The sequence below is a fragment of the Lutjanus erythropterus genome, chromosome 17 (assembly GCF_056507025.1).
Source record: "Lutjanus erythropterus isolate fLutEry1 chromosome 17, fLutEry1.hap2, whole genome shotgun sequence".
NCBI lineage: Eukaryota > Metazoa > Chordata > Actinopteri > Lutjaniformes > Lutjanidae > Lutjanus > Lutjanus erythropterus.
In genome coordinates, this window is record NC_139333.1 from 14,642,120 (window position 1) to 14,663,497 (window position 21,378).

At 40.0% G+C, this 21,378-nt stretch overlaps 2 protein-coding genes across 3 annotated transcripts; both read left to right on the plus strand.

Annotated features, from left to right (window-relative positions):
- Positions 1-98: 98 nt before the first annotated feature.
- Positions 99-8,755, plus strand: LOC146311953 (uncharacterized). Its single transcript, XM_084741538.1, has 10 exons — positions 99-536; positions 1,678-4,831; positions 4,996-5,041; positions 5,345-5,494; positions 5,945-6,034; positions 6,213-6,335; positions 6,465-6,587; positions 7,116-7,187; positions 7,618-7,680; positions 8,233-8,755. Exons 2-9 carry the CDS (start codon positions 1,814-1,816, stop codon positions 7,659-7,661), a joined length of 3,666 nt encoding a protein of 1,221 aa, XP_084597664.1. The 5' UTR covers positions 99-536; positions 1,678-1,813; the 3' UTR covers positions 7,662-7,680; positions 8,233-8,755.
- A 443-nt stretch (positions 8,756-9,198) lies between these two features.
- Positions 9,199-21,201, plus strand: eif3c (eukaryotic translation initiation factor 3, subunit C). 2 transcript variants are annotated; one of them, XM_084740350.1, is made up of 23 exons: positions 9,199-9,347; positions 10,386-10,503; positions 10,590-10,655; positions 10,770-10,959; positions 11,064-11,189; positions 11,483-11,534; positions 11,962-12,086; positions 12,232-12,362; positions 12,674-12,827; positions 12,945-13,048; positions 13,562-13,703; positions 13,976-14,101; positions 14,374-14,467; positions 15,048-15,235; positions 15,450-15,674; positions 15,866-16,057; positions 17,351-17,522; positions 17,620-17,779; positions 18,036-18,101; positions 18,268-18,355; positions 19,000-19,165; positions 19,378-19,419; positions 20,740-21,201. In XM_084740350.1, exons 2-23 carry the CDS (start codon positions 10,406-10,408, stop codon positions 20,817-20,819), a joined length of 2,787 nt encoding a protein of 928 aa, XP_084596476.1. In that variant the 5' UTR covers positions 9,199-9,347; positions 10,386-10,405; the 3' UTR covers positions 20,820-21,201. The 2 variants fall into 2 exon arrangements, with proteins under 2 accessions (XP_084596476.1, XP_084596477.1); XM_084740351.1 differs by having other exon boundaries at positions 9,205-9,343.
- Positions 21,202-21,378: the final 177 nt, after the last annotated feature.

Sequence of the window (21,378 nt, forward strand, 5' to 3'; positions counted from 1 at the left end):
GCATAACTTAATAGAGGAACTAAACTGTACCTGTATGACTCCTCTCCTGTATATTTTTATATTATTTCTTTTATTTTTCTTTATGGTATATCTTTTTTTTAAGTATTATCTCTCTTCTGTTTTATATGTCACTGTTCAGTTGTTTATTGTGTGGAAATGGAATTAGAGAGATACTCATTATGATAAAGAGGATTTTAAAACTCGCAGAGGACAGTAATCACGGATACGCATTTAATTTTTAAATCTCGTTTAAACATGACACTGGATGGCAGCATTGCTCCATGTATGAACATCACTCACTCTATAACACACGAAGAAGAAGTCGTGCGCTGTGATTGGTTAGAATTATCCAATGAGCGTGAGGAAAACTGACGTTTGAACCAGAGCCTGGTGCGGCGCTCCGTTTCAAAAAACTTTACGATGTTATTTTGACATTCAGTTGACGTTGGCGTTTCACTGAACAGAGTTGGGTATCAAAAACAATTTTAAATATTCTCTCAGACATAAACCTCCACCAGAAGTTCCTGTTGAGACAGGTGAGTCAGAGTTGTTTGTGTTTCACCAACTAACGATATTGTGCTAACGTTAGCTTAGCCTGCTTTTGGGATTGCCTCATCTCATGCTCATAACATCACTAACGTTAGTTGGTCTATTCTCAATATAAAACCTGACAAAACAACATCGGTAATGTTGGGTTCTTCTCTTTCTGAAACTGTCATGTTGTGTATGTTACCTGCGCAGTCTGTGATCCGTCTCTGCTGGTTTGTCTTATTTAGCTATTATGTGTTATGTGTTTTCACCCGAACTAACGTTAAACTGAAGGCAGTCATTTAAGTTGGCCAAACAGCCTCAGTATGGAAGTCCTATGATCATCATGTACTGTCAGTGCTAAATTACATGACAGAAGTGAATGCCAGTTGTCATGAGTAGGCTTTATTTGAGAATAGTGAACTGTTTGTATTTGATTTGTCTTTTTGTGCCTGTTTGTTAGTTTTACCAACCAGCATATACACAAGAAGTTTTTAAAATGTTATGTTAGTTGGTGTTTTAAATGGCGAGTTGCCGAGTTTTGGAGGTGGCACTTTGTCTGTGGTTCTCAAAGCACCTAAAAAAAAAAACATTTGAAAAACTCAACAGTGATGTCTCTTTCCAAAAAAAATATGACCAGGTCACTCAAAATGCTCCACAGACCTTTTTGTGAACTGTTGTAGGAATTACTTTCTTTCTGCTGAATGAAAGTGTGCATCTGCTCATGGAGGCTCAGCTGAGGAGGACACCATTAATGTTTACATCCTGGGCTGTCACAAGCCTCTTATCACCAAATAGATGCACACTTCCTTCTGTGCAGTGATAGGGCTGGCTATGGAGTTGGGCAGAAAGAAAATAGGTCTTTCATGAAACCGCTCACAAAAAGTACTGTGAAGTATCTTGAGAAATTGAGTCATGATTTCTGGAAACAGACAATGTTCTTGAGTTTTTCAATTTTTCTTTTTTCTTTTAAGGGGGGGGTGCTGTGAGTGCTGCAAGAGGAGTGCCATCTAGTTCTATTAAATCTTGCAAGAAAGCATTCCAGTTTTAGAATGAACTGACCCTTTAAAGCCATTTCGATCTCAGAGCTGGCAAGGATGGTTTCGTATTGCGTTTTGCATTAGCCTAATTATATGGTTTAATCCACAGGCTGCAGGCACGGAGAGTCTGAGAAGACACTTGGGGAGATATGCGTCAAGAAGACTAAGTAGTGTGCTCCGTCTTGAAAAACCCTGAAGAGACCCATAGTTTCTTCCTGTGAAAGCAAAAACGAAAATCTTCTAGCATGGCCAATGAGACAACAGTGCAAACCTCATGTACTCAGGAAAATCACGAGGCTGATGAATGCCGTGAAAACATTCCACCAGGAGCCACCACTGCAGCTGGGACTTCAAAGCTCAAGATTCAAGTAGGAGATGTGGAGGGATTTTCCTCTACAGAGCCAAGTGAAGAGAATGAGCCTCTCTCTCAACCCTTTTCAACCCCAGCTCCAGCAAGCAGTAAGGCAAAGTTACGGCTCTCTGGTCTCCAGTCTGCTCTAACACCAATTTTAAAATACTTGAACATTGGCAATAAATGTCCATCTCCAGAGCCTTTAAAACATGAAGACAATCCTTATCTGGCCAACACAGCAGCAAATGGCCAAAAATCAAGTAGAGGTTCTAACCAACATACCAACTCGCATTTCTCCAGTAGCCACAAAAATGCTCCTGTGTGCTGGCTGGATGACGAATGCTTGCCAGAAATTACTCTTCTTGATGTTACATCTGATTCCATGATGCATCTGACTAAAAATGACTCGGCTCTTCCTGACAGCGTGCCTTCTACACCTGTAACAGCTGGTTCTGCGAAGACCCAGGCTCAAATACATCAGGCCAGCTCAGTCTCTAAGAGCACTACTGAAACTTCCCTTGTTATTAATCAGAGTAGTTCAGCTGGCAAGCTAGCTGGTTTGTGTGATGTGCAGGATGTCACTTTTGATAGGCATTTAAATACTAAGCCTCCTTCTAAACAGAATGGCAAAATAACCATGTCAGAAACCACCTCAAGTGACCAGCGTACTATGGACAAGCTTTCTGCTCCAAAAGTCTGTAATGCTAAAGTCCACCCTCTTGAAATGTCAAGATATAATGCAACACCAGATAGAAAAGACATTAACGCTGAGATGGTTGACATCCCAGAGAGCATAGATGCTCCTCTGCGCTGGCTGGATGACAGATACTTCCCAGAAATTACTCTCCTCGATGTGACACGTGATTCAGAGTTTTCACCACGAGGGGAAATGTCCTCCTTAGATGTCACACAGGATATTTCGCCAGTCAGTGGTTTGGAAAAAGACATGCCTTCCTCTGCGCTCAGTGGACAAATTGTGGCAGAGCCTGGCACATTGGACACAGTTCAAAGTGAGGATTTGTCAAGAACTCTTGATGGCAACGTCACCCAAACCCTAAGTTCCTTTAGTGAACAATCTGATAAGTGTATGGGTGAGAACATACCAAAAGCTACCTTGGAAGTAACTCAGGACATTTCTATGAACAGTGTTTCGGAAAACGGTCAGCCTTCATTGGAATGCAGTGGACAAAGAGAGAAGATCCAAACATCAGCTGAGGATGCACTTCTTACCCATCCTGTGAATGTTACCCATGACATAAGTTCCTCCAGTGACATGTCTGTTCATTGTGCTGAGTCTGATACACAATGTGACACTAGTTCAAAGAATATCACTCCTGAGCTTCACGGTGAACCTGTGGTGGCCTCAAATAACGTGGAAGGCAACGATGAAGAGCTACTCACCAGCAGTGACACTCAGTTAACCGGCAAGGTGCCAGAACCAAGCCCAAAACCAGGGTCTGTGAACAACACATTTACTGTTGCCGAGCAGTCCAGTCTGAGTGCTTCTACCAGTGTTAACACTTCTGCTCAAATTCTGTGCCCTCAGAATAGGACACTGGACCTTTCATCATCTCATGTAAACAGTCCCAAAGCAGAGAGTGCCTCTATCAGTTTAAACACTTCCAATCAAATATCTGGCCCTCAGAATAGGACACTGGATCTTCCCCCTTCTAATGTAAATAGTCCCAAAGCAGAGAGTGATCAGGTCAAGATCTGTCCTCAGAACAGGACACTAGATCTTCCTCCATCTACTGCAGGGAGTCCCAAAGTGGAAATTGACGCTTTAAATCAGACTACTTCAGTCTCTGAAAGCACCACTGAAACTTCTTCCAATATTAATCAAAATTGCTCGGCTCTAAAGTCAAGTGATTCATGTGATGTACAGAACGTCACTTTTGATAGGCACTCTTTTCGAAAATCCACTGGCAATACTGTTTTAGGGGAAGCTGCACCTACAACCTGCAACCTTCCGAACAACACTTTTGATACTAAAACTCCTGCCAAACAGAATGCCACAATAACTGTCTCAGAAACGAGCTCAAGTAGGAACAACACTTTGGATATGAAATCTCCCTCCAAACAGAATGCCACAATAACTGTCTCAGAAGCGAGCTCAAGTAGGAACAACACTTTGGATATGAAATCTCCCTCCAAACAGAATGGCACAATAACTATCTCAGAGACAAGCTCAAGTGACAGTCACCAGAGCACTTTGGACAAGCCCTCTCCTCCTAAAGTCTGTAATGCACCAAGTAGCTCCAAAGACAGCAATTCTGAAGTCCACCCTCCTGAACCACCAAAACAAAATGGGACAACTAGTTCAGAAGACCCTGGTTCTAAGATGGCTGACTCCCCTGAGAGCACATTTGAAGCTACTCCAGCTGTGGAGGTAGCTTCTGAAGCTGGTCGACATGACACTAAGGATCATTCACACTCAGGTCCTATTAGAGACCGTCTTTCTGACATGTTTGCCCATCAAAGCATAGATGCAGAGGACAACAAAGCAAACACATTAAATTTGGATGATACTCTAGAGTTAAGGTCAGACTCTTTGGTCACTTCAACACCAATGCCTAACTGCAAAATGTTCAACTTCCATATTGAACAAGAAGAGGGCAAAATTATAGGGGCGCAGAAGAAACTTTACGGGGATGGTCCCACTAAGCCAGACGGTCAGGTGTCATCAGATGTTCCATCAAATATCATCTGTGATCGGAAAACATTTTTGACACAACCTGCTGTTAAGTCCCTTTTGCCTCCTCTGAAACCTCCTTCCAAGTTGTTGAAATTCAAGCCGGCTTCCATGCTTCCAGGAAAGTTTGAGCCGTTGATGTCAGGCCTGCCTATGACAAGACAAAGAACTCAAGCCGAAGCTTTGAGAAATACTGCTGCTTCTGATGCATCTCAAGCGGTAGGATTTTAAACATTGAATGTCTTTGTAAAGTACTGAGTGTATAAAATGTGCAGCTTTTGTTAAATGAAATGGATCAAATATACTCAGTTTTATATGTTATATCCACATCTATTCAAGCTTTTACTGCATGTATTGACTTTCTTTATTCTTTTGTATTAAAGACTACAGGAATATCCACCTCCTACAACTTGCGTGCTACAACTGCAGGTAGGCTGTGTGTGTCTTATTTTTAGGATGGGCTTGATAGATTTCAGTTTTAATCCCTTATAAATGTTAAGAGTAAATTATTAAAAATATGATAGGATAATAGGATTGTAAGCATCACTGCACGCTATGAACTAATATTAATTTGTTTCAGGTTATATTTTTAGACAAAGGTTGTAGTTTTGTTTCTTAGTACTAGTTATTCACTCATTCTTTTAGCTCCATACAGTAATAATGCTCTCTGAATAGGATATGTTATATTTGTTATCCACTATCCACACTGTCTTGCCTTTGTGCTGACGTTAGCATCCAAACTGCCCAATCCTGGCTTGCGGAAACCGGCACTGAGTTGCATCCCATCAGGCATCCAGAGAGCTGCACCAAGTCTCAGGCCGCCATCAGCAAGAAGCAACGCACCAGCTTCTTCCAGCACAGACAAACCCCGTGGACCTACAGGTACTCATACTGTGGCCAAACTGTGTGCTTTAATGGCTGCTCTGATATCCAGTCACAAACATGGAAAATAAATGTACGTAAATTTGACATTAAGTTGGGTGCTGCTGTGCATACATGCGATATTCCTGTACAGTTGTATTTCTGAAGAAAGAAACTAAACTAAGTGCAGAAAGCACAGTGGCTATCTAAGCAATCAAGTAAGTAATTATTATCAGCAACACTTGAGAACCCATGAAAAAAACAAGTGATTTGACTTTTATTTATAATAAAATAATAATGTGAAAATAATTATTTTCAACAGATTTTCCACACTTTTTTAAAATGGGAATGAGTGCCTTTCTGTATTATCTGCACTCGGGAATGGATCGGCACTGTGGCTGTCTTTTGTGATGTGCATGGTCATTAATTTTATTGTAATAATTTCTTTTCTCTCTTTTTATACACTAACAGCTACTAGCCCTGCAACAAAGAGCTCACAAGCAAAGAAACATCCTTTAACCAGAGGCGAAGCTTTGCCAACAGCAAAGAAGAAGAAAATGGGTAATTGCTGTAAAAGAACACCCTATTTTCTTGAACATTTTTAAGACTGGCATTGTTGATATTTGCACAAAAGCTAACTGACAACAGTTGATGCGATGGTGTTCAAAAAATCGGACTTTTCTGAGCTCACTGAATAGGCATAACCAACCTGCCTCACACTTTTCTCTCCTCCTCTCAGATGCTCCTGTACTGTCTGGTAATAGTGAAGCTTCAACATCTTCTGATGCTACAAACCAGCCTAAGAACCTGAAACGACCAGCAATCAGTCAGAGAGCTTTGCCAGCTAAAATCCAAAGAGATGGTAGGTTGGGATTGTATCATAATGCTCTGATATGAGCAGATTGTGGAAAAAAAAATCAATGGTCTTGGTAAGCTGGACTGTCTGACTTTTTTGTGAGTTATTTGCCTGCTTTTTATCACATGCTTTCAGATGCTGCAGTGCCAGCCAGCAGTGCTGAAACATCAGTATCTTGCAATGCTGTTACCAGAGGCAGAGCCCTGAAGCCGCCTGTAACCAGCCAGAAAGCTCTGCTACCTAAGACCCAAGGCCATGGTAAGTTGGGAGTGCTGAGATACTGAAATAGACAACTGAGGATGGGATTAACTTAATCAGACATCTGATGTGAGGTGCCTACTTGACAGCTTCAGTAACCTCTGTGGTATATTCTGTAAGAGGCTTCATGTACAGGCATATTAGGACCTTGTAGCTGTATGTCTGTCTTTAGGTTTGGAGAGCAACTTCATTTTTTTTCCTGTATCAGATGTCTTTCTTGGTGACATTTCAGTTAATCACACGTTTTGTGTAGCTCTTACTCAGTCATAATGGTCATGATATACAGTCCATGATTTAAATAAAAACGAGTGAACCACTATTACTTCTGAAATTAATTTCCAGTACATTAGTTATACTTGTCCATAAAGAAGTGACACAACTGATATGTTGACAAAGGAAAAGTTGACTGTAGGAAGCAGGAGTCGTTATAAATCACTCTCACTAATCTGATAGGAAATAAAAAAGGCAAGATAAAAGATTTAACAAAATCTTGTCCTCAGTAATGTAATGATTCAAACTGTATTGCAGGTTGTGCCAAATGTCATGTGCTTGAGCAGCAGCTTCAAATAAAGTCAGAAGAAATAAGGAGACTGAAAGAAGGTATGACTCGTTACTGTGATTTAATACTCATGATTTTTTTGCAAATGATTCAAAAAACAACATGTTGTATGTTCTGTAATGAAATAAATATCAGTCCTTTCTCCAATCCATCAGTTGAGTTTGGTGTTGTTGGTTCTGTACCCTATCAGGTCATGTTGTAATTGGATTATTAGGTTGATACAGAGTAATGCACCATTCTTATTTTCAAACTTTTTTTTGATGAATTATAGGAAAATTAAATGTTAAAGTCATCAGCAGGTGTGCAACAGTTTGGCTATTAAGGTCATGTCCTGCCATAACATTTTAAAGCTGTGTTCAACCTTAATTTCTTTTATATTCTAAATATCTCACCCTTTTTTTCCCAGGATCCCAGTGCTAAGTTGTGTTAAGTGTTTGAGTTGTTAACACAATTTTCCTTTTTTTTTTCCAGAGTTGCTTAAGTACAAGAAACAAGAAGAGGAAAGCAGATGCTGATGAATTCGACATTGGAAAGGTGTGTGTGTGGGGGGAGGGTTTCCAAAGTTATTTGACCATCCAGCAAGCAGTTCTGAAGACACATGCAGTTAGCTTTATACATCCCAAATATGCATCCCATCCCATGCTTTCCAACTCTTTTAATTTCTGTCCCTGCTGTCCTGGAGTTTTTTTTTTTTAAACTACATACTTATTCCACATATTTGTCCGTTGTGTCCAAACAGAAGGGGGTGTTGGCTCCTTAGAGACCATCATACCATGCAATGGCCCACTTGTCAGGGAACACACAGAAAGCTTTACATTCATTAAATTATCATAAAGATCAGATCTACATGTGGTTACAAAAGTGCAGAGGAGCAGAACTAGTTGTTGACCAGCATGGAAGAATGTGCATTTGATGTGTGTGTTCACTTCTGTGTGTCACTGGCACAGCTATGGCTATTTTTAATTTGTTGCGTTTGAAATTGTGTGTGACTATTAAAGGAATATCAGGTAAAATCATTTGTTTTGTCATCTGATTTAAATGCTGACATGTCAATCCTTGTATCTTTTTCTTTTTGCATGTTCACAGATTGGACAGGTGGGTGCCAGCGAGGTGGCTGCAGAAATCACAACCAAAGCCACCACAGCGTTTGAAATGTGTGGATTTCAATCTTGCCACCCGAACTAGTTTTCAGTCCATAACAACAACCTGGGTGTCTGCGCTCAGAACACTGTTGTGTGCCTGTTCTTCTTCCCTTGATTCAAAACTGCTTCTTAGCTGGTACTGATCAGCTGAAAGTTATCACACCTCACTGCAGTCGCATAGCATAGTACTTCAGTGCAACAAACTTCTTTGGATAAACATGAAGCGTTTTAATAGAAGATTGTATAAGGCATTGCACCAAACTGAACAAAACCACAAAAGAACGAGAAAAAGATGGATTCTAATGCTTTGAGTGAATATCTTATTATAATATACATTTTTAATAATAAAAATATGCTAGCATTTAACACAGCTTAACATTTAAGTCAATTGTTTTAAATGGTTTACTGTATGTTATTAAACTCTTCAGTGTAGGATATTTGCTTTGGTGGGCTGGTTATTATATTATTTAAATCTGATCTTTTATAATATGCTCCCTGAATGGATAGCAGTTATAAACTGAACTACCTTTAAGAGCTTTAGTTGTTTGTCACCTAACCTACAAGAACACTGAAGAGACATGAAGCTTTGTAATGAGGCTGAAACTGTTGCCAATGTAAATATTAATGTATATTAACTTTGAGTGTATAACTTACTCTGAGAATCTTGGTGTGGTCTTTAGACCAAGCATACATCTGAGTTATATGAAATAAATATGCTGAGTCTGAAGAGTTCATTGTGCTTTGTGTTTTATTAAAACATCTTATGTGTTACAAATTTGTCTTGTTAATAGGCCCTCTCACATAACAGGTGTACTGTTTCATGTTTGGTGAATTTGCACCCGCTAGGTGGCGACATACCTTGTCTTTATTGTGAGTATGTAGATCTGGTGCGCACCATCCCTATGCTTTGTTGATCTACGCCTCACTTCCTTTCCTGACGCAAGTGCCCGGCAAGGCTGTTGCACGCCTTTTTTTGAGGCCGGTGTTACCGTAAAACTGGATTTTATAACCATTCAAAGCGATCAGACACACCACAAGAAGCCTTTCACAAGCACGTAGGTGAGTCTGTCTGAATATTTCACTGAACTGTGAGTGCTTATTCATCGTTTTAGCCAAGTGTATTTACCGGCTACGCATGCGGGGAGGCCTGGTGTTAGCGTTAGCTTAGCCACAACCTCGCGCCACGTTAAGTTGGCATTCGCCTTGTATTGGCAAATAAAATTCAGCGTTAGCTTGCTAACTGGAAAGCTATGGTCCCTGTACGTTACGTGCATTCTGTATAAATATGCTCTGTGAGACTTGTAGCTTTAACCGTTTATTGATAAGTTTTATTGTCGACTTGTAATCCATCTGTCAAAGCTAGACAGTATTAGCTTCATGAAGGTTGCCGTTACATAGCACGTACAGACGCAGGTTGCTAACGTTATCAACGTCTCCACGCAGCCCCGTTAACTTTTGGCTGGAACACGGCATCATTCGCCAGAGCTTGCCAGTGCTACATACTATGCTAAATTAAACTATAAACAATGTTTGCTGGAGCTCTCAAAGTCGTCAAGGTGGCATCCAAAGCTAGCGTCAGTTTGTTGTTGGCTGGTTGTTGCATAGTGACATTGGCTAACGTTAGCTAGCTTGACAAAACGTCAATGGCCAGACTGATGGCGTGTGAAAACATCAAAGAATACAGATTTACACACACAAGGACAAATGTCAAAATAATGACATTACCATAGATTATAATGAACAAAGAAAACATACTGTACATAGGCTCATAAACACGGGCAAGTTGCAAAACAATGACACAACCACTGTTTCATAGTTTTGGAAAATTAAAAGACCATGGGAAGTTTTATACATAGGTAATATATCTGCAAATTTGATTGTTTTTCCACTCTAAAAGTCATATACTGTTAACTTTGTACAAATTTTACAATGCATGAATTGATTATTCTAAAATTTAGGTTTTACTCATATCTGATCAATAATAGGAAGTGAAACTGTTCAATCAAATCAAATTAAATGTTCACCTCTCATATAGCACACATGTAGACAGAAGTTGTAATCACTTTCCTCATGTGTATAACTTTGTCTTCTTTACAGAGTGACAGCTTGCTTCAGCAATGTCTCGTTTCTTCGCTACCGGGTCTGACAGCGAGTCAGAGGAGTCCTCATCCGCCGATGAGATCACCCCTAAAGCACCGGGAACAACTTTCAAGCAGTCAGTGCAACTTATATTAAAACCTATTATCAGAACTCAGATTCCACTTCAAGTTGTGATCTCACATATCCTAAATGTTTTTACAGGTCTTTGCTTCTCAGTGATGATGAGGAGGACACTAAGAGAGTGGTGCGCAGCGCCAAAGACAAAAGGTTGGTGTGGCCTCTTTTTCTTTTTCCTTTTCTGGTTTTTAAAGCATGTCTTTAAAACTGCGCTCATTGTCTCATCACTTTTTGTGTTGCTTTGTGTTCACTCATAACTCTTAGGTTTGAGGAGTTGACCAATCTCATCAAGACTATCCGCAATGCTATGAAGATTCGTGACATGGCCAAATGTCTGGAGGAATTCGAGCAGTTATGTCGAGCCTTCCTCAAAAGCAAGAATATAGTGGACAAAGAGGGGGTTCCCCCTTTCTATATTCGTCTGCTTGCTGACCTGGAGGACTACCTGAACCAGGTCAGAAGCCAAACTGCAGTTCCAAAAATATGCTGTCTGACATGTTTAATTTCCCAGTCCAGACTTTTCCAGTTCATTACAAATTAGTATTATTTTCTTTTCAGCTTTGGGAGGACAAAGAGGGCAAGAAGAAGATGAACAAAAACAACGCAAAAGCCCTCAGCACACTCCGTCAGAAGATCCGCAAGTACAACAGAGACTACGAAACAGAAATCGCTGCATACAAGGAGGTTAGTTATCTCTCAGTGGCCCTGTGCTTTAAAACATGCAGAAAATTTGCTCGTTAAGAGATATTAACTAAACTTCTAGATTGAAGTCAACAGTAGGAAGTAAGATCTTTAACATGACTCTGTATGTAATAGCATTACTACCACAAAGGTGCCAGTTGAGCTGCTCAGTGACCAACAAATCAGACTGTGATGTGTCTGTATGAATTAGTCTATCTATGAAAATGGATTGGGAAGTTCTGCCTGGATAAACAAAGGAAAATTTGCATTTTCAATCTCTTCTGTCTCTCTGTTAGAACCCACAGGAGTCTGCAGATGAAGAGGAGGAGAAGGAGCAAGGAGACTCTGGTAAGCTTGCTGCTTATACATCTGTTTATATCCAATCACGTGAACTCAACATAATGCATGTGCAAGAAGATAAACAAGCTACACACTGTTCAGCCCAACACCAGCCTAGATGGGTCAAATGTGTTTTCAGAAGAAATGGGTTTGAGACCTTTTGTAGTACAGGAATAAGGTGGCCCGTCCTGTAGCACACATACATCATTGCATAATTGACAAACATTAATTATACAAGTATATGATCACAAATAAAGAGTATAATTAAATATACAGATTGTGGAAATAGTTACATAGTTACAGCTTTTGTTTTTGTGCTAAAGTCTGCAGACATGAAAATCAAATTGTTTGTAAGATCACATGTATGTTAATGGCAGTGACATTGAACAAGTACATGAGTCTTCTCTAAAATTTGTCCTAATTTTTGCTCTACAAGGCTCGTCTTCTGACAGTGACGAAGAGGGAGGAGATGAGGGAGTGACAGCCAAGTCTTTCTTAAAGAAAAAGCCAGAGGCTTCCTCAGATGCCAGCAAGTTTCTCAAGACTGCCAAAGGATCTGGGGTAAGAGGCTGTTATTCCACTACAAGAATGAACTACTGAGAGAACTAAAAGAAAACTGTTGTAAAAGACCTTATTCTTGTACTCATGAACTACTTTGTGAGTGGATGCTTGAGCTAATGTGCTGGAGTTTTTCTCCCTTTGACAGGATGAGTCCTCTTCTAGTGATGATGACGTTGATGACGAAGACTGGGGCTCAGACACTGTTGACAGTGGCAGTGAGAGCTCTGATGAAGGGGAGGGAAAGAGCGCTTCCCTGGCCATCCACTTCCTCAAAAAGTGAGTCTCCCTCTCCTCATTTTTTTGTTTTTGGTTTACAACAGAAAATATATGTGATACTAAAGCACAAAGGGAAATGTCACAGATGTTTTTCATGGATTTACTTTCACAGATAATGTATCATTTTGATTTTAATTCATGTCACTAAAAATTTTAGCTCATTGCCTTTTTTCAAATTTGCTTTGCTCTTTTCTTTTGCTTTTGCCTATTGTGAATCATATTGTATTGTAAGTTGAAGAAGGTCAAGCAGTTGCTTTCCCTCTTATGGTATCATGTATATTTACCACCACACACTGTGCGTCTATCCACAGGACGGGACCAGATAGCGAGAAAACCGAGAAGAGGCTTGGGAAGAAGAAGAAGCCCAAGAAGAAAGAGCGGCTAGAGGAGGAGGCTGAGGAGGAGGGAGGAGAAGAGGTTGAAGGAGGCTGGGAGAAGGTGAAGGGAGGCGCTCCTATGGTCAAGGTAAAAGTCTTTCTAGATTTACTGCAACAAGCTAGACCTATAGATAGTTCACTTCAGCAGTCAAAGTCAAAAGAAACTGATGCATAATGTGGTCATGTCATGTATTCAATCCATTAGGAAAAGCCCAAGATGTTTGCCAAAGGCACAGAGATCAATGTACCGGTGGTGGTGAAGAAGTTGAATGAGATTCTGCAAGCAAGAGGGAAAAAGGGCACAGACAGGTATTACCTCTTCATACATATAAATAAATATAAATATAAAATATCACTGCACATATAAAAAACAAGCATTGATAACAATTTTTTAAAAATCAGTAACACATGTCAGTTAATGTAAAATTGAATCCATTAAACAAGTCACATAAAGAAATGTTTAATGGAAATGCAGCAGTTTAGAAGGAACCTCTTATTTACCACATATCTGTAATTGTTTTCCTTGCAAGTGTTGTAAACTGCAACAGAGGATGTAGAAAAGGCTTTGCATTTGTAACACTTCTATTAATGTTAATTAGTGCAGAAAATATCTGAATGGTTTTGAACATGACTTAATGGACATTTATGTGATCATTAATTATCATCATTATGTAATCATTAATTAACCAATCAAATCCAGTGAAGAACAGCTAAATTCCTCAGCAGTTGTTTTATTATGTACAGTCATTGTTGTCTTACATAGTAATTAGAATTTATTTGAGCTTATTTCCACTACTTCATGTTTTTTGCTTCCTCTGACAGGGCTGCCCAGATTGAACTGCTCCACGCTCTGGCAGCCATCGCTACCGAGAATAACCTGGGCCAAGGTATCATGGTCAAGATCAAGTTCAACATCATTGCCTCCCTGTATGACTACAACCCCAACTTGGCAGCCTTCATGAGGGTGGGTGCCACAGTTTGTTGAAAATGTTACAGTCTCTGTTAAAATTCAGTGTTTGAAAAATTAATCTAGAGGGTTTGAACAAAAGAAAATAAAGACCCAATTTACATATTCATATGTTGATATAAAAGACCCACTGAAATTCCTCATGATATTTGATGCCACAAGTGATCAGATTCTGTATCAGCAGAAATATGGTTAAATACAGCAAGATATATTTTAACTGTCAAAGATTTTTTTTTATTTAAATTCATTCTGACTTTGTTTCCCTTTAGTCCGATATGTGGAAGAAGTGTCTGGACTGTATAGACGAGCTGCTGGACCTCCTTTTTGAAAACAGCAACATCTTCATCGGGGAGAACATTGCAGAGGACAGTGAGAATCTGGGCAGCACAGATCAGGTAGCCCATCTTCTGTTTTTGGGTGGCAGCTTGTCCTGTTCGATGGGTAGACCATCCCAAAACTGAATTCCTGCAACCGTGTCTTTGTGTCTCTGCTTGTATCTTCTGTGCTGTATGATGAGATTTGTATGTATTATTTGTGTATGTTTAATATACATGGAAATAGTTTATCTTCTCCATAAGCTGCATAATTTGTGGTTGTGCCTTCTATACCCAGATAGAGGATGGCAACACAATAAAAAATACTTATTGCTTTACTGTGTGTTTTTCAGCCATTCAGGGTGCGTGGCTGCATCTTAACGCTGGTAGAGAGGATGGATGAAGAGTTTACCAAGATTATGCAGAACACTGATCCCCACTCGCAAGGTGAGAATTGTATTTATTTGTATTGTCATTTCAGAATTTTTCTTTCCAGCCTCTGACAGCCCAGCAGTGGGTGATAAATATGTTTGCTACATCCAGTAAATGAACAAATAAAACTTACACTTTGTTAGGAAAGGAAATATTCGTATACTTATTTAACTTATTAAACAGAAAAAATAACTCCATAATGAAACTCACCAAAACCATCTTGGTTAGTCTTCATCTTGTTTGGTCAAAATATATCCTTAATTGACTGAGTTAGATTTGAAAGTATTCTGTCTCTACAGGCTGTGCTCCTCCCACTCATTCTTCAGTTCAGTTGGTGTATAATGTGCTGTTGAATTAAAGTCTGTCTCTGAACAGCGTCTCTTGCTCCTTCTTTGGAAGCAGGCCTATAAATTAGGAAAATAAAATGACAAAAATCACTCCCCAAAAATAAACAACCTGCAATGGACTTGCAGATATATTAGGCTAATCGCCCAAGTCCATCATGCAGAAGTGGAAAAATTGCACTATCGTAAGAATGCCTGAGGTGTGTTGCTGAGTCTGTGGCTCATTGCTTTCTTCTACACTCCTCCTCCAGAATATGTTGACAATCTGAAAGATGAGGGACGGGTTTGTGGCATCATCGACCGGCTGCTCAACTACATGGAAAACAAGGGCAGCACAGAGGAGATCTGCCGTATCTACCTGCGCAGGATCATGCACACCTACTACAAGTTTGACTACAAGGCCCACCGGCGCAGCCTGGGCCTCCAGGGAGAGACCAAGGTGAGAAAAACACTTAAATCTATCAGCAAGAAAGAGAGCCGAATTTCTTTTCATGATGCACATCAGCAGATCTTTAGTATGACAAAAGCAAATAGTTGGGTATAAAGTGGAAGTGTATGTGGATGTGAGCGTGTTTATGTGAATACAGTGTGTTGCCATGAGCTTGAATAGTGAATGTGATGTGCTGAGTTGTGTTTCTCTGTCTGCCATTCAGTCTGAGCAGGACCAGGAGGAGAGCGAAGGAGAGGACAGCGCCGTGATCATGGACCGTCTTTGCAAGTTCATCTATGCAAAGGATCGCACTGACCGTATCCGTACCTGTGCCATCCTCTGTCACATCTACCACCACGCTCTGCACTCACGCTGGTACCAGGCCCGCGACCTGATGCTGATGAGTCACCTGCAGGACAACATCCAGCATGCTGACCCACCTGTACAGGTAGGCGGACACGCACACAGCTACACAAGAGAACAACAATGAACCAAAAGAAATGAACTCTCTCATTACTCGTGCCCTTTGATGCATTTCAGGATTCATTATTTGAAAGTTGTTTTTGTCAAACTTTAATAAATGAAACTTGTATAAATAGAACCAGTAGAAATAATTACTACCTGCTTTCTCTCTTCTAGATCCTGTACAACAGAACCATGGTGCAGCTTGGAATTTGTGCGTTCAGGCAGGGCATGATTAAAGATGCCCACAATGCCCTGTTGGACATCCAGTCCTCTGGCCGTGCCAAGGAGCTCCTGGGTCAGGGTTTGCTCATGAGGAACATGCAGGAGAGGAATGCCGAACAGGAGAAAATTGAAAAGAGGAGACAAGTAAGTACTACATAGAAGGTCAACAAGATCCATGTTATTTCACAACTGCTGGAGGTGATCTACCTTTGCTAAATAAATGAGAAACATTGGTGTGATGTGACAGAAGATGCGTTTTTCACTCACACATCTCATGCAACAAGATGGCTTTCATTTGTATCCGTGTGTCTGCACCAGCTCTGGTAGTCTTGTGTCCCAACTGCATGTGATGAGCATAAACATGAGCTGAAAGAGCTTGAGCTTGAGCATGAGCTTTATTTAGACTTCAAGTCTATTTTTTTCATAAATGCAAGCCTAATGCCCAGCAAAAAGGGATTGAAAACGTATTTTATCCACATTTTGTAACCAAGACAGAGCACAGTGTGCTCCACAGCCTGATAGGCTCTTTCTGCTCCGATTTAATCCAGCAGACTCTCCTTTCACTTTACCCAGTGGTTGGTAAGCAAGATACAGTAACTTGTGAAACTTTTTCTGCTGTGTTTTCATGGGCAAACTGTACATGTGTTGGCCTGCTGGTCACCCCAGCACTTCCTCCAGACTGCAATATCTTCACAACTACTGGATGGACTGTCCAATCCAACCCAGACTCTAGATCAGATGTTTTGGGGTGTGTCAAAACTCCGGGGTGGAGATCAGGATAGTTTTGATGCTAAAAATGAGGATAATCCTGATACCACTGGAAAAGGTGGATTCAAAGTGGATGTAGTGGCAAGTAGGACTCATAGTTCATATTTAATCCTTTTATTCAATGCTTACATTGTAAAGCAACACAGATCCTATCTGGAAATTATGTGGTTAAAATTAAAACTGATTAAATATTTTGAAATACTGGCCCCTGAGGTTGTGTCTTACCACTAGCATCACCATGAGTTTGGCATGCAGTTTTGATTGAAATGTCTTAGATTGACATGAAATGTTCTTCAGATTCATGTCTGTCTCAGGATGAATTTTGATAACTTTGAGATAAGATTATTTATTTCCCCCGTAGTGGAGAACATTTGCTCATTACAGCAGCCCAAGGATCAAAAGTAGAACTTTCATTCATAAAGATACATGGATAATTGTACATAACTATATTGCAGCATTATATTAAGGTAAAATATAAGTAATATTGCCCTGTAAAATTACTAATTGCACAGGATACAAGCAGGAAAGATTCACAGGATGGTGGAATAGATATTGCGCAGAATGATAACGCAGTAAACCGTTATTAATTGGGACTGACTGACTGACTTAATGTCAAGTTGTACAGAACCTAATGACATTATCCTAACATTGATTTGACCTTCTTCACAGGTGCCATTCCACATGCACATCAACCTGGAGCTGCTGGAATGTGTGTACCTGGTGTCTGCCATGCTGCTGGAGATCCCTTACATGGCTGCCCATGAGTTTGATGCCCGCCGCAGGATGATCAGCAAGCAGTTCCACCACCAGCTCAGGGTGGGAGAGAGACAGCCACTGCTGGGTACGGAACATGTCACCTGACAGCTCTTGACAGCAGGGTGTTTAAATCTACAGAGAAACCAGAAAAGGTTAACTGTAGCTCTCCCTTTGTCCTCTAGGTCCCCCTGAGAGCATGAGGGAGCATGTGGTGGCAGCCAGTAAGGCCATGAAGATGGGAGACTGGCGTACCTGCCACTCATTCATCATCAATGAGAAGATGAACAGTAAAGTTTGGGACCTGTTTCCTGAGACGCAGCGAGTACGCGAGATGCTCGTCAGGTTAGTAATGCACCATCAACGTCCCTCATTAAATTTATTCTCAAATTTTTATTCAGTTAGATGACATTGTTGAACAAGTTATCTCTTAATAATTTGAGTTATTAAAACTTAGGTTTGTTTTTGCTGTATAAATTGGTGCTTTTTATCAATTTATATGTTGGACATTATTTCAGGTCATGCATTAATTTAACCCAACAGTGCAGTTGTTATGAACAAAAAAATCAGTGTGTTTTTCTGATTGTTTCGTTTATTATAGGAAAATACAGGAGGAGTCACTGAGGACTTACCTTTTCACATACAGCAGTGTGTACGACTCCATCAGGTAAACACAAGATGCCACATTTTAACAGTGCTAGCAGCAGTCACTGCTAAAGCCCTGCTGTATGCAAGCTACATAATATCAAGCAAAGTTGAAAGTCAATTTTATCTCAAATGAGAATTTTTACTGTGCAAAACCTGTTTTTAAAGTTGTTGTGTCTTTCCTCCAGCATGGAGACACTGTCCGAGATGTTTCAGTTGGAGATCCCCACAGTTCACAGCATCATCAGCAAGATGATTATTAATGAGGAGCTGATGGTGAGTTTCATGGTCTCACTCTTTTGTTAGAGGGAATTGTAATCAGTGAGTACGTTTACATGCACAAAATATTCAAGTTTTTGTGCTGATTCTGAAGTTTTCTGTTGGACTTGTTGGACAGTACAAACACGCCCTCCCTCTCCAGTTTTTTCCACCCACATCTTGAAAAGGTCAGAGTTGTATGTTTGAAAATGTGCATACCTCTACCTTAGCTTTAGAATCAGCTCTATGCATTGTAAACAAACCAACTACAACAAACCAATTGCAAACATTCAAGAGGGGTCGCTGTTGCAAACTGCTTTTAAAACCCTAATTGGGACACACATTCTGAGTGCGTTGTATACATGTCAAAAGAATGCTCCTAAAACCTGAATAATTTCTACATATCCCACATGTCTTAATAGTAAAGTCCTCCATTCAGAATATCCAAACAGAATCTGCTGTTAACACAACCTGTATCAAATTCAGAATATTGTCATATTCCAAATAAAACTGAAAAATTAGTGTGCATGTAAACGTGATCATTGTGGATGCGACGCAGTGTCACTAATGGGATTTCTGATTCATCTTGAAATGAACATATTTAGTTTTCATTTGTGTTTTTTTTCCCAGTTGGAGTGTTCTAAATGTTCTCTTTCCAACAGGCATCACTGGATCAGCCCACACAGACGGTGGTGATGCACCGCACAGAGCCCACCTCCCTGCAGAACATGGCCCTGCAGCTGGCTGAGAAACTGGGCAGCTTGGTGGAGAATAACGAGCGTGTCTTCGACCTCAAACAGGGTGTCTATGGAGGTTACTTCAACAGAGGTGGGTTTAGACAACACGCTCGATGCCATATATTCCATATACTGTTTGTTTGTATGCTGTTCAGATCCACCCTGTTTATCAGTGAACATAAGTCACATTAAAGCACTTGGCTATAAAGTCTGTATTTTGTAAAACTCCTCCTCTCTATTGCTGTTAAAGGTTTACTGGTGCTTTTTTTTAGAAATAATAACTGGTTGTTCTTTGCATTACAGATCAGAAAGGTGGCTACCAACAGAAGCAGTCCTACCAGAGAGGTATGTTCAGCCATACTGAAGTTACACTTTGGCTCCAAAAAAATCTGACCAAATGATGACCTTCCCACGCTGATATGCCTCTCATCGTCTACAGAGGCTGCTTGCTCTTAATTCTTTACTGCTTTTAGCTATGTTACTGACTGAGCCTGTTTGCATTTAATCAGTAACCAACTTGTAATGCTTCAGAATGTCAGGTTACAGATAGAGGGCATGTTATGCTCAAACAGACCTAGTTTGCACATCATGTTGTATAACCACTTTGGAAATCAAGTGTTGATAGTTGTTCTGAGTGGCTAAACTAAAAGGTGGTTGTCATAGAGAGGCGGGAGACATGATATCAAACAGGGTTTCCACAAGTCTAAAATCCAATAATCTGAATTTCAGACCTTATAGTGACTTAAAATATCTTAAATATGATTTTGACAGGTCTTAAAAATTGAAATTGTTACTTTTATAAAGTGGCATTAAAGTTTGTTTAGATCATGCTCAAACAGTTACAAAGTGAAACAAACATGGACCCACTCTGCATGAACAATGTTAGTTCTTGCAACTGTTGTGCAGTGATGACAGGTTTTAAACCATTCTCCCTGATTCTGACATTGCCTAAGCCTTTGCCAAAAATGATGTGAAATAGCTCTTAAATTAAATTCATAATGGTCTTAAGGTCTTAAAAAGTCTTACATTTATTGAAACTGTAGGAAGCCTGTTCAACTACAGGGATAACAAGCACATTTTCATAGTTTCTTCTTGAAGGTATTCAAAGTGTTGCACTCAGTTGTTCATATGAAAAGTGACAAATAGTTTGTGTGAAAAATGAAAGGAGTTCACAGTCACTGCTGTACAACCACTGCATGAAGTAGGTGTGAATGTCAGATTGTCCACTTCTAAAGTGATTGTTATACACCCCCCATCAAACAAGCTGTTTTGAAGAAGCATGTCAGCTTTGTATGCATGTGAAATTATGTTTAAACCATTAAAAGAATGTTAGGTGAAATTAAATGCTGACATGTGGACACACGATAAATCTGTTGATCATTTTCTCTATTAATCGTTATTAATGTAAAGTAATTAATAGTTTGGTCCATATAATATCAGAAAATAGTGACAAATGTTCCCTAAAGCTCAAGGCAACGTCTCCACACATCAGTTTCCTATTCAGGACTAAAGAAACCAGAAAATATTCACATTTGAGAAACTGAAATCAGAGGATTTGGACAATTAGTTGTTTATCAAAAAAGTTGCCAATTAATTTAATACTGGACAACTTACCATCTAATTGTTTCACTTCTAATAATCATGTTTTCCTTTGCATGTTCACAGATCAGAAAGGTGGTTACCAGCAGAAACAGGGCGGCTACCAGCGAGGCGGCTACAGAAATCAAAACCAAGGCAACTACTGAGCTCAGAACGTGTGGATTTCAGTCTCGCCACCTGAGCTAGTCTTCATTCCATAACAACAACCATCACCTGGGTTTCTGTGCTCGGCACTCGGCTGTTTGCTGTTCTCCTTCATTTGACTCAAAACTGCTTTTCACTGATCCTGCATAATCAGCTGAAAGTTATCGCAGCTCTTCTCACTGCAACTGCATAGTGTGATACTTCAGTGCGGCCAACTTCTTTGGATAAACATGAAGAGTTTTAAGGTTATTATTGCTAAAAGAAAGTTGTATGATAAAGGCGGTGCAGTGTGGCTGGCCTGTGGCAGTACAGTCAGGCAACAGACATGTCGAGTATTGTTGACTTGCAGTACACTTAAATTCAAATAAACAATAATAAAAAGTGTGTTTCGGGTTTTCTTTGACACTTTTATTTGTGCTGATATAAAGACAATAAAGAAAATCATGACACAAAAACAAAACATGTAAAGCCAACCTCATCCACACTGAACTCTCAACTGTGAGAGCTTGATTTTAATCTGGATTATGGATTGTGAGTGGTCTAAAGAGGTTTGTGTTGGAT

What these genes read in the sequence shown, in the direction of transcription:
- LOC146311953 (XM_084741538.1), top strand. Translation starts at nt 1,814, where the DNA reads ATGGCCAATGAGACAACAGTGCAAACCTCATGTACTCAGGAAAATCAC. An exon ending in AGCAAAGAAGAAGAAAATGG is followed by an intron (nt 6,035 to 6,212) that starts GTAATTGCTGTA and finishes TCCTCCTCTCAG; the next exon opens with ATGCTCCTGTACTGTCTGGT. An exon ending in AGCTAAAATCCAAAGAGATG is followed by an intron (nt 6,336 to 6,464) that starts GTAGGTTGGGAT and finishes ACATGCTTTCAG; the next exon opens with ATGCTGCAGTGCCAGCCAGC.
- eif3c (XM_084740350.1), top strand. Translation starts at nt 10,406, where the DNA reads ATGTCTCGTTTCTTCGCTACCGGGTCTGACAGCGAGTCAGAGGAGTCC. An exon ending in CCGGGAACAACTTTCAAGCA is followed by an intron (nt 10,504 to 10,589) that starts GTCAGTGCAACT and finishes ATGTTTTTACAG; the next exon opens with GTCTTTGCTTCTCAGTGATG. An exon ending in TGGAGGACTACCTGAACCAG is followed by an intron (nt 10,960 to 11,063) that starts GTCAGAAGCCAA and finishes TTTTCTTTTCAG; the next exon opens with CTTTGGGAGGACAAAGAGGG.